The following is a 13,196-nucleotide window of genomic DNA, read 5'->3' on the forward strand; positions in this document are numbered from 1 at the left end:
ACATACATACAAAAAGTGAATGCTTTGTCTAGTAACTGCTATTTATTGAGGAATCAAGGACAAAAATATTTTATATAGCCTTATAAACATTAAGAATAAATCCTAGATACTAAAAATTGTCCATTTATGGTCAGACTTCCTTGTCTAGTAACAATCCTATCTATGAGGCATCTAGGACCAAAACATTTTATACACAGCCCTATGCAGATTAAAGTTACAATTCAGGGCTGGTGAGAGCTCAGTCAGTAACCTGTCTACCATGTAAGCATGAAGGCCTGCATTCAATCCCTAGAACCCAGACAAATAAAACAGCTTTGTTTGCTGACACACACTTAGAATCCAACATATGGGAGGTAGAGACAGGTAGATCCTTGGGGCTTGCTGGCTATCTGCCATAGTTTACATGGCAAGCTCCAGAAATCCTGTCTCAAGAAACAAATATCAAAGAAAGAAAAAACAGAAAATGCAAATAAAAACAAAATCCACAAAATAAACAACAACCAAAAAATAAAGTGGACTGTTCTCAAGGAATGATATCTAAGGCTAACAGCTAACTCCTCACAAGGTGGCCTCTACACTTGAAAGTGTACCTGAGTGCATATATACATACCTCCACACAAACTACAATCTAGACTTAAAATTTGTCAAGTTGTGGATAGACTGTTTACCTTTCAGTCTTTCACTGGTAAGATTTTTCATTTGCAAGATAATTCAGCACCTATGTTACAGAACAGCACCTTTACCTTCTGCTATTGCAAACAATCTTGAAAAAAAATCTGAATTGAGTTCATAAACCATTTTCTAAGTCTTTATAAAATATCCATGTAATTATACATATAATGTAGGGGCAAGAAAACAAGCTAAAAGTAAAGGTGAGCTCATAATGGTTCCCAACATATCTCTGTGTCCACATATTCACATTTGCACAGAAAAGTGGAAGACCAACATCTTAGGCAATAATTACAAGGGAACCTAAACTGTCTGTCACACTGCTTCCCTTACTTGTGGGGACTCCCTCTTCAGGCAAAAAAGTCCCTCTTCAGCAGGTGGCAATTTTGTAGCCCCAGAATAACCCTTGAGAGCAAATGATGGAATTTCTACATCAACTCAGAATTAACGATAAAAATTTATAAGAATAAGAACTTCTCTTTCTCCCTTTTAAAGAATCATCTTAAATATACAAACAATTTCTATTTGGAAGAATTTATAGCAGGAAAAATAGTTTGTTTTTTAACCTCACATGCTTGAAAGAAGATAAACCCCTAGCCTGGACAAATAAATGGTTAATATCAGGGCTAATTCTACAAAGATTTCAGTTAAAAAGAATGCAAAGGAACATTTATTATCATTAGCAAAAAGACCAGAAACGTTTACTTTTTATCCTTTTCAGGAGCTACACAAGAGATCTATACATTGGGGTGCATTATACAAGTACTCTAAGTTAAGGATTTAAGAATTAGACACTGATACATAAAGTGTGACATGTGAAAAACTTAAATGGAAAAAATGTTTCATTACACAGAGAAAGATAAGGCTATGAATTCCACTCCCAGGGGCAGCCATGGTGGCTGTGCTGGTTCCACACCACTGCTGCTGCATCTCCAAAACACTGGGCTCCAGTGCTGCAACTGGTCTTCACCTTCCTCCATAGCCTCTCCTGGACTTTCTTCAGGAATCTGATCCATGCCATCCAGTCCCAAGCCTCAGTTACTCTCCATTACCCCTTCATGCCTTCAAAACCAGTACTACCTGGGTGACTCTTACAATAACTAGCTGAGCCACCAGCAGAAGGTAAGACCTTGGCTGCCTCTGGACCACAGGTTCTGTGTTTGACTCTGAGTTAACACTTCCCATAAGACTTCACCTCAATAGCACTGGCCTCTTCTTAATCACAGCTGATTCTTCAGCCCCTAGCATCCATTGTCTCAATAAAGTGAAGGTTTTACTTTAGGTTCAAGTTCCTTGTTAATCACAGCCATATCTTCAGCTCCAGATGACCAGGCACTATATATTCTTCAAGCAAAAAGCTTGGTTGGGTCTTTGCTTTCCTCTGAAACTTCACAAGCCAGGACTCCATTATCTGCACTGCTCTCAACATTCTTACCTTCCAAGCTCATTGAGCTCAACACTCAATGGTTTTTCTAGCCCCAAGTTCCAAAGTCCTTCCACAATCCTCCCAAAACCAGCATGGTCAGGTCTGTCACAACAATACCCCACCACTGGTACCAACTTGTCTTAGGGTGACTATTGCTCTGATGAAACACCATGACAAAAAGCTACATGGGGAGGAGAGGGGTTTATTTCACTCACACTTCCATATAACAACAGTTCATCATCAAAAGCAGTGAGGGCAGGAACTCAAGCAGGGCAGGAACCATGGAGGTAGGAGCTGATGCACAGGCCATGGAAGGGTGCTGCTTGGTGGCCTGCTCATCATGGCTTGTTCACCCTGCTTTTTTATAGAACCCAGGAACATCAGCACAAGGATGGTACTGTCACAATGAACTGAATCTCATTCCCATCACTAATTAAGAAATGCTCTACAAATGGATCTTCTGGAGGCATTTTCTCGATTGAGTCCCCCTCCTTTTAGATGACCCTTAGCTTATGTCAAGTTCACATAAATCTGGCCAGTACATCCCAGCACTGGTGAGAAACAGGCAGGCTAATCTACAGAGTTTGCTAGTTAGCAAGCCCAGCATATTCAGCTATCCGCAAATCCAGAAAGGAACCCTGACTCCAAAAAGCAAGGCAGATGACTTTTGATGTAGGGAGCAGAGGAAATCCTGAGTGAGTAAAATCCTGAGTAAATGTGTGCTGTTGACATGGGCACAGACATGTCAAGAACTCACAGGCTCAGGGATGGCAAAGTCTCTCTGGATACCAAATACAAGTAGGGACAGTGGGTACAGAAAATGTAAACCATAGACTTCCCCTTCCTGATATTAATACCCTGAACACTGCTCCCCTACAGAGAGTGGCCCTACAGAGATTAGCTAAACCTGTCCCCTTGATCCAGCTATAAACAACAAACCTTGCCTCCATGCTTATCTGTACGTAATAACCCTGCCTCCTGGTACAGCTGTATGCAAATTCTATTCAATTATATATAATAAATATGCTGAGCTTAAGGCTTCTTCATCTGAAAGCTGAGAGCACCCAAGCCCCAGCTTTCCTGTGTCCATCATTTCTTCGTTCCCTTGATGTCTCCAGTGAATTCCAAATCCCAGGAGCCACACATAAATGTGGCTTCCTGAGGGACAACATCTGAAGATGATCTCTTGCCCACATCCAAATACATGTGTGAACACACACACACACACACACACACACACACACACACACACACACACACACGTGTACAAGATCTGTCCAAGCTCAAGCCAGACAATATCTCAGTACTGGGGTGAGAGTGGGCATGTAGTCCCATGCTTAGCTGAAGAGCTACTAGCAATTACTAGCTGCTGAGAAAAGCAGGACCACTTTTCTGGCACATCAACCATACTTCATGGCAAGCCCAACACCTATAGCAAACTGGACTCCAGGGACTGAGAGAGGAAGGAAGGGAAGAAAGAAAAGGGGGTGGGTAAAGAGGAAGGGGAAGGGAGAGGGAACTGTGAAACAAAGTGCATAAAGTAGGGTAGGTAGGGAGGTCAGAGTGAATATGATCAAAATACATCATTAACTCAAAGAAATAATAAAAATATTATTTAAAAAGAATGTTAACATAAACCCTTCTCTAAACTAAAATACCAATATTTTCTTCAATTTATTACTATTAGATTTATAGAAGTTATTTTAAATGTAAATTGTAGCATGAATCTTAAAGGGTCTTATTCATAAAAACAAACACAGAGCCAGGTATTGGGGTGAACACTGAAAGACCAGAGAAACAGAACAAGCCACAGCTACCTCACCTTGCCAGTTCCTCAGCTGATCCTGTTTGCTCAGACTGGAGCCTCTGAGTCCTTATCCAAATGGATCTCTGCTGAACTGCTGCTCAAAAGCCTAAAAGCTTAATCAGCTCTAGTTCCTTGTCATCACGCCTTAAATACCTTTCTGCTTTCTGCTATCACTTCCTGGGATTAAAGGTGTGTGTTACTATGCCTGGCTGTTTCCAGTGTGTCCTTGAACTCAGAGGACAGGCAGACCTCTCTGCCTCTGGAATGCTAGGATTAAAGGTGTATGTGCCAACATTTTCTGGCCTCTATATCTAGTGGCTGTTCTGTTCTCTGACCCCAGATAAGTTTATTAGGGTGCACAATATTTTGGGGAACACAATATCACCACAGTAAATATTCTTTTTTTTTTTTTTAAAATTCCTTACTTTACAAATATTGTTTAGCACCAACTAGGTTTTAAGCATTGTAAGGCTTTTCTCCACATCTGTTATGTGGAAAGAAGTTCACATCTAGTCTATATTATGCAGTATAGTGCTATATGTCAGTGTGTAACTAAAAGTCCACTGATTTATAAAGTCTATTACCTAGGAATACAGCAGTGGAAATCCTAGTTAGCCTACCTTGTTTCTTTCAGATGTTTAACTTAGTGTCTGTCTTGGATCAGGTGTAAATACTCTACTCTCAAGTCTAATTCTAATATCCTGCGAAGGTATTTGTCACACAATTTGAATAAAATAATTCATGAGACTGGACTTGGGATTAATAACAAGATTATGAACCTGAGAAATCAAGTAGCAAACAACAGTGCTTAAAATGCTACTCAGTTCTTAACACAGACTATAGCCTTTGAAAAAACAAAACAACAAAAATAGGGCTCATCAGTATGTAGCTCATCCAGTTCAAATGGGCTGGAAATCACTATGTAGTTTTTACTGGTCTTGGATTTGTGATCTGTTGCTACAGTTTCCCAAGTGCTGGGATTATCGATGTGTAACACTATGCTTGACTATACCTTGATATTTTTTAGGCCAGGGGTGGGGGTGGGTCTTTTTCTTTTATTTTTGAGATTATAAAACAGTTATTTTGCTTTTCTCTCATCCCACCAAACCATCCTTGCTTGTTTTCACATTCATGGCTCTTTTTCCCCACTATTTGTTGTTACATGCACATATGTATATGTGTATGTATAAGTACATGTCCTAACTACAACCTGCTCAGTTTGTATAATGCTCTTGTATGTTTTCATATTTTCAGGGCTGCCCATTTGGAATTGAATAAATAATTGGGCTCTTCCCTGGAGAAGAATGACTCTCCCATTCTCAGCATTCCTTAGGTGGCTGTAGTTCTCTGTGGGCTTTCTCCATGCACTCTGGTGGTGATCTATGTTAGGCAGTCATGCTGGTGAGACTATGGCACAACTTCTGACAGTAGCAGAAGAGAGGATCTCAAGGAAAACTCCCTCATCTTCTGGGTCTTAGAATCCTCCCACTCTCTCTTCCTCAGGTTCCCTGAAACTTAGGTATAAGAACAGTTTTTATAAAGATTTTTCTTTGACTCTTACTTGGAAATTTCATAATTAACTACTATCTTGTGATATTTAACGCCATTACAAAATTTTAATTACTTACAGAAAAAGTTAGTGAATGAAACCTAAAAATAACCCAAATGAGAGGTGTGGCAAATGGGGGTAGATTTTACTAAAGAAAACAGAATTCACTGAGTGGTGCTTTACCCTTATAATATGACAGTTATGGGAAGTCAGGCAATTTATTTAATTCATTGTACCTCAATTTCATCAACTTGAAGTGGGATGGCATAGAAATAGAGGTTTAAATAAGAAAGAGAGTGTAAAGTGATTAGCATAGTGTACACAGTGATCACTGTCGGCACGGAGCAGCAGTTCTAGTAATTCTCACAATCACAGTAAGATTAGGAATGGACTTTAACACACCCAGGGACAGACTACTGCATGTACTATGGCATAGAACAAAATGACTTCATGATATCTCAGAACAAGTAAAGCAGAAATCTAGGTAAAATTAGTTGATTTAACTTAGAAAGTCTTTATGCTGCCCCTGTTGTACGTGTCCTTCAACTCATTTTAATTTCCTTCTTTTAAAAAAATTTCTGTGTGCATATGATGTGTGTGAGCATGCACGCCTGTATATGCACGTGTGCCAGGGGTAGAGGTTAGAGGACAAGTGTGGGTGTCGTCTTCACTTTCCTCCGTGTTTGAGACAGGGCCTCTTATCGCCTGCTCCTGTGTATGCTAGTCTTCATTGCCCATCTCGCCACAGGACTCTGGGATCACAGATGTGTGCTACCATGCTGGGCTTTACACGGGTTCTAGAGCTCTGAACTCAGGTCCTCACACTTTGCTCATGGAACCATCACCCCAGATCTCTTAGTTTCCTTTAGTTCACAGTCCAAAGAAGTTTAAGCATTCCAAAACAACTTCTCCTTTCTGTAAAATCTGACACACAGATCAACAATGAACACATATTAGTAATTTTGCCCCTTTGTGTTCCTTTACTTTGCAAAATTTTTTACTAACCTGCATTTTACTAGAAATTGAAATTAATAATTTCCATGTTCGTTCTTCATTACTAAATAGTAAAGTACCTCAAAGATGGATATCTGATGTTATTCATTTCGTATCTCTAATGCATTGCACAGCAAGTCTTCCATAGAGACCTATAAACCTAGACTAAATATTAACCCAAATCTGCCCCTCAGCTTTCTAAGAAGTTTAGGAACATTAAACACAAGAGTTTTTGTGATCGCCATTTTAAACTCAGTTTCCACAGCACCTCTTCCTAGATAATACTTTAAAGGAAGTATGTGAGGTGCACAGAGTGTCCTATGCCACAGAACTGGAAGAAAAGAGTGAGACAAAATTAACTTCCTCATTTTTCCTAGAAATAATCACAACGTGGTTTTTCTCACTTAGACCAGCTGTGCACTTCTGTCTGACCCAGAACTCACAAAACAATGTACTTTAAACTCAGGATATAAACTAGATGCTATCTGCTACTTTTGGTTGACATAATGTTTGCTGTTCTTTAATACTTCAGCAGCTAAATCTTAATATTGTCATAGTTTTATTATATATTAGGATTGTATGGTTATTATATAATATACTCCAACCATTCATCTTCACAGAAAATATATAATTCAGATATACTTTAAGAATGACTTTCCATCGCTGGTGGCAAGTACTAGAAAATCAACTGAAACAACTCAACACAAGTATTAATTCTCAGAATGGCAATGAGGGTCAATGAAAGAACTCGTTTTGAGAGTGAGAAATCCAGAAACTCAGGGATTAGCAAGGGTTGAGACTTTCTGTTTTTGCCTGTGACACAGTACTGCTACAGAGCCCAGGTGAGCCTGAATTCATGATCCTTTTGCTCCATTATTCTGAAGTTCTGGAATTGTAGGTGCCTACCTCTAGGGCTATGGTAAGTGTCTGGATTCTTCCTTCCTTCAGTTGTCTATATGGTTGTCTTCTTATCAAGGCTAGACTGAGGAGGAAATATTTTAACTCTTACACTTCTCACTGCCCCAAAGATCTGACCACGTGATCATTCCTAGATCAATCACTGTCAAGGACAATGACATTTCCTATAGTTCAAATGATACATCCCATGAACTAAATCCAATTTTCCAAGTTTACATTGCTATGGCACACCAGGAAAAGGTGAGTATGGAAAGACATATTAATGTGTACTCTCAGAAGATTCAGAAGGCTTTCACAATTCTGCTAATCTAACGAATATGAAATGAAAATCCATGTTCCAGGTCTGTGTGAGGTGATCAGGACATACTATGGAAAACACAAAGTTAAAAGTAGAATATTATTAGGTAGAAATTTATTCTAAGTACACAAAGAAAAGATTTAATGTTAGTATGATTTTAGAAAAAAAGAGAAGCAGTTTGAATCAAGAGACATGTGGAATAAAATCGATATGACTTAGTAATGACTGGGTACAAGAACTCAGGGAAGGAAGGTTTTGAAAAATGACTCTAGGTCCCTGGCACTATGTACAAGTTAACAGGGATCATTTCATGGTATCCACTGAAATGAGATAGAATGGAAGAAGTATGACTGTTCATGATGAAGTTATTTATGAACACTCAGAGCTTTCTCTTACCCCATGAGTGAGTCATAAATTCTTCACTTATCTATTACGAGTTTTATCTGGAGTTTGGTCCCTGTTCAAAAACTTGAGAATTGGTATTTATATGACAAAGGAAGAAGGGGGCAGGAAATTATTTCTAGATCTTAGAAACAATTCTCTCTTTTCAAAGAGAGACAGCAATCTCAAATTTCTATGTCATGCATTCTCTGCTATTTTACTATAATGTGTGGTAAAATAACTAAAGTTACTTTCCTCATATAGCACTAAAGCACTCCTGGTGTAAGCAGACACTGAGACAAGTTTAACTGAGGTGTCTCTCAAATCTATACCCACATGCTTGACTGCTTAAGGATTTGAGAATGCCTTAAACTATCCCATTTCATGTTCCTAATTATTGCATTTTCAAAATTCAGAACTCAACTTTAATATACATATTCAGCCCTCCATTTCTACTTGTTCTAAATCCATGAAATTGACAAACCCAGCTGGATAACAGGCCTATAATGCTTAAATCTGACTGGTGCTAAACATGTAGGCTTGTAGTAATCTAGAGATAATTCAAGGTGTACAAGAAGGTGGATACAGATGACAGTTAAACCCTCTGTTATTTTACATAAAGGGGTTTGAGAGCTTAGCATCTGTAAACTTTGGTGTCTAAGAGGCAGCCTAGACTCTATCCTCTGGGACCGACATAGAAATGACTTCATTTCACTCTGTTGATACTTTATAAAAACAAACATTTTAAGATGTCTAGTACTTATTGTACTTACCTCTAAAAGAAAATCCCCTAAATACTGAATTGGATAAAACGGAGCCTTAAAGTTCTTTTGCTCTTGCTCAGCACTGATCCTTGCATTACTGGCAATCACATGAGTTATCCCACTTGGAGAATTTTTTGGTAAAATGACATTTGCCTTTCCAGCCTCCAAAACTCTAAATAAAAATGCAGATGATGAAAAAAAAATAAAGCATTAGAAAAATTGAGTCTATTTAGTCAATTACCAGTTACTTCCTTAGGGATAGGAATACATTTCCTGAAAAGGTCATTCCCTTGGGTCACCGAGGGACCATGGAAAGTTAACAACTGCAGTAATCTCTTAAAAACCTAAGATGTCTAGACCAAATGTTCTTTAAGAATTTTACTAAATTCTTTCTGTTTCTTCATATGGAAATGTTTTTATGATCCATGATTATTGAAGCAACTGACATATACAAGTCACAGCAATAAGTCAAAACAACAGGTACCAGGTACCCTGGAAGGCAAAACACATCTCCAAGGAAATCACTGTGAATAATAAACAAACAAACAAGCAATACTAGCTGCCAAGACTCAACTAAAGAGTTGTGTTTTAACATTTCTTGATTTGGAGAGGCAGGGGCAGAAGGATCTTAAATGTACACTCACCCTGGAGTGAAATGAATAAATTCTAAGCCAATCTGGGATATAAGTGAGATTCTATCTCAGGAAACAAAACCAAACAAAAATCAAAATCAATAGAAACAAAAGAAAAAAAAGCTTAAACTCATATAAGAATAGTTTTGCATTAAGGATTCTGAAGGTATTACACACAGAGACAAACTCATTCGAATATGAATCACTGTTTTGGCTTCTGTTTAGATTCTAGAAAGCAAGAAAAAGCAGTATCTATATAATCACAACTTTTCTTGAACCTATAACAGAAACTACTTCACTTTTGCAGAACAAAAGAAGGAAAGAAAAAGAACAGAGGAAAACGTGACAATGAGGTAAGCTTTAAAGAAATTTAATGGTAAAGTATAGCTGGTATGACATCAGGAATCTACTACAAGATAAGTATGTCTTCACTTGCATATCCTTAGTCACAAGCCTTTCATGAGAAAGAAAAGTTAGGATAAAGGGCTAAGTGAAGATAGAAGAGGAAATTCCTTGGTGGCTGTGCTGGGCCAGTGGTTACTGGCTGCCACTGAAACATTGGCACAAAAATCACATTTTTTTTCTTAAACAAAGCAAATACATCTAGACTACTAGAGAATGATAAAGCTTCTGCGCATTTCGATGAAGAGCTCTATAAGGCAGACTATATAAGGCAGAATTTGAGTGTCATCTGAGCCATGGAAGGAAGACGACACTCAGTGCTTTGAGAAGGTTACAGCAACAGGAGTCAGCAATTTAGACAATATTTAACACTGAAGATCATCTAGCACAATGAAGAAATCTATCCCTCCGGAGTTGTGACTTACTTTTTTTTTTGGTCTTTTTGAGGCAGGGTTTCTCTGTAGCTTCTGAAGCCTGTCCTGGACTAGCTCTGTAGACCAGTCTGGCCTCAAACTCACAGAGATCCACCTGCCTCTGCCTCCCGAGTGCTAGGATTACAGGAATGCGCCACCACTGCCCGGCAATTTACAAAGGAGTAATTACATACAAGAAAAGCATGATGGGAGTCTTTCTATGATGTGGCACGTCCAAGTGATTGATGAGAGGCAAAGGTAAAGTAAGAACATTCAGGAAAGTCCTCATTGAACAATGGCCCCACAAAAAACCACAAAGAAATACGAGGCACAAAGAAATTACTGCTGTAAGTCTAAGTGACATGCTGAAGTTTATTATATACAGCATTAACAAAACCCACACAGCCCAACAGGGAAGAGATTATCACACATATGTGCATACACACACATATGCACACACATACATGAGGGGAAGATACTATCCACTCTGGCTTCTACACAAAATGCCTAGGATAAAACAAAATGTGCTTGTAGGTACCCCTTTACTCATCCTATCTCTATTCCATGGGGACTCCCATCTCTTGGTTTAGACATAGCTTAGCTCTTTCTAGTGGATACTCTCAAGGAAGACTTAATGCCAATATTCCTCAAATTACTATCCAAAAGAGAAACTGAAAGGACATTTCACATTTCTTTTTATGAGACCACTATTATTCAATACCTAAATTACAAACACCCATCCCTCCCAAAAAAAATTATAGACCAATATCCCTTATGAACATAGATGAAAAAATTCTCAATACTTATAAAACTGAATCCATGAAAACATCAAAAAGATTGTCTACCATGATCAAGTTGGATTCATCCCAAACATGGTTTATATATAAATTGATAAATTTAATCTACCACCCAAACAGAAATAAGACAACACCAAATGATCATCTCATTACATTCAGAAAAGGCCTATAACAAAATCCATCATTCTTTCATAATAAAAGTCAGGACTTTTGATAGGAATATATGGGACATACCTCAACATAATAGACAACAGCAACACAAACAACATCAACCTAAATGGAAAAAAACTCAAAGCATGTCCACTAAAATCAGGGACAAGATAAAGTTGTCCACTCTCTCCATACATAATCAATATTAAATAATATGTAAGTCTTAGCGAGAGCAATAAGACAAGTGAAGGAAAACTAGGGGATACAAATAGGAAAGGAAAAAGTCAAAGTATATTTATTTGCAGAAGATACTGTTTTATACATAAAAGATCTAATCTAAAAATTCTACCAGGAAACTTCTACAGCTGAAAAGTACTTTCAGGAAAGTAGTAATATACAAAATTAACACACAAAAATCAGTAGCTTTTCTATATACAAATGACAAGCAGACTAAGAAATCAGAAAAATGGTACCTTTCACAATGGCATCCAAAAATAAAAAAAATAACTAATTTTTAAAAATGTGAGGACAGATGATTTTTTAAAAAAAACTAAAACAATTACGAAAGAAATCAAGGAAGACATTAGAAGTTGGAAAGGTCTCCATGTTCAAGAATCGGTAGGATTAATATAATGAAAATGGGCATCCTGTAAAGAACTGTCTATAGATTTAATACAGTGCCATCAATATTCCAACACAGTTCTTCACAGAAATTAAAAAGATAATTTTCAGCTTCAAATAGAAACACAAACAACCCAGGGTAGCTAAAATAATCCCAAATAATAAAAGAACTGCTGTAAATATTACAACCCCCAATTTCAAGTTGTACTACAGAACTTCAGTAATAAAAACAGCAAGATATTGACTTTAGACCCTTTGATCAATGTTGTCAAATTAATTCCCAGACATAATTCTACTAACCTATGGACACCTGATTTTTGACAAAGAAGCCAGAAATACACACTAGAAAAAAGACAGGATCTTTAACAAATGGTTACTGATCAAATTGGAAGGTTGCATGTAGAAAGCAAATCCATTCATATTCAAGATCCTGTACAAAACTCAATTCCAAATGGATCAAGGACTTTAACCTAATGCCAGATACACTGAATTTGACAGAATAAGAAAGTGAGGAATAGTCTTGAATTCACTGGCACAGAAAAACACTCCTTAAACAGGACACCAATAGCATAGGCACGAAAAACAATAAATACGACCCAATGAAACAGAAAAGCTTTATTATGACAATTACAACACCATCCAGATAAAATGGCAGGCTACAGAATGTGAAAATGAGCTAATTACACATCCAATAGAGGGCTAATATCTAAAATATATAATGAACTAAAAAAAAAAAAAAACCCTGGACATTATGAAAAGCTAACCCACAACTGGACAATATGCAGAAAGTGAAGAGGTTTCTAAATGTGATTTTTTTCATCAAATCCCCTCTCAGGTCTGAGAGAACTAATGTGGAGTAGGAGAAAGGAATGTCAGAACCAAAGGGAATGGATGACTCCAAAAAACAGTGATTCCTAGACACAACATAACTGATACACACATTAACTGAGAGACTGTGGCAGCATGCAGGAAGCCTGTACAGCTTCAAGCCAGATGAGATGCCAGTCCTGAGAAGGGAAGGTGGAAAAGGGATCCCACCCCTAACCAAGAAGCTTTCTGCAACTGGCACCATGTGCAAAGGCAAGATTAGTTTTCTATGGTAGAGTCTCAGAGGATATAGCAACCACATTTCAGGATAGGCTTCATGCCCAGCAAATATTCTAAAACATATCCTTTTAGGTTTTAGTTACTAGAGGCTTCATTACATAGACATTAGTAAGTTCTTACCTACCAATAATTACATTTTTTAACACAAATGGCTTAAATTCTTCAACCAAAAATAAGACTTGAACTTTAATGCATGCACAGGTAAGAAACCAAAAGTATTTCTATTTGTTTAAAGAAACTTGAAGTAAAAACTATAAAAATAGACAAAT

General features: G+C 37.7%; 1 protein-coding gene across 3 annotated transcripts in view; it reads right to left on the reverse strand.

Annotated features, from left to right (window-relative positions):
• Positions 1-13,196, reverse strand: part of Slf1 (SMC5-SMC6 complex localization factor 1) — a 78,191-nt gene that overhangs the window by 44,597 nt on the left and 20,398 nt on the right. For all 3 annotated transcript variants that reach the window (XM_036206771.1, XM_036206772.1, XM_036206773.1), the window contains exon 5: positions 8,815-8,977. In XM_036206771.1, coding sequence (XP_036062664.1) covers positions 8,815-8,977 — 163 coding nt within the window. The remainder of the gene's footprint in view (positions 1-8,814; positions 8,978-13,196) is intronic.

Source organism: Onychomys torridus, chromosome 15 (assembly GCF_903995425.1).
Source record: "Onychomys torridus chromosome 15, mOncTor1.1, whole genome shotgun sequence".
NCBI lineage: Eukaryota > Metazoa > Chordata > Mammalia > Rodentia > Cricetidae > Onychomys > Onychomys torridus.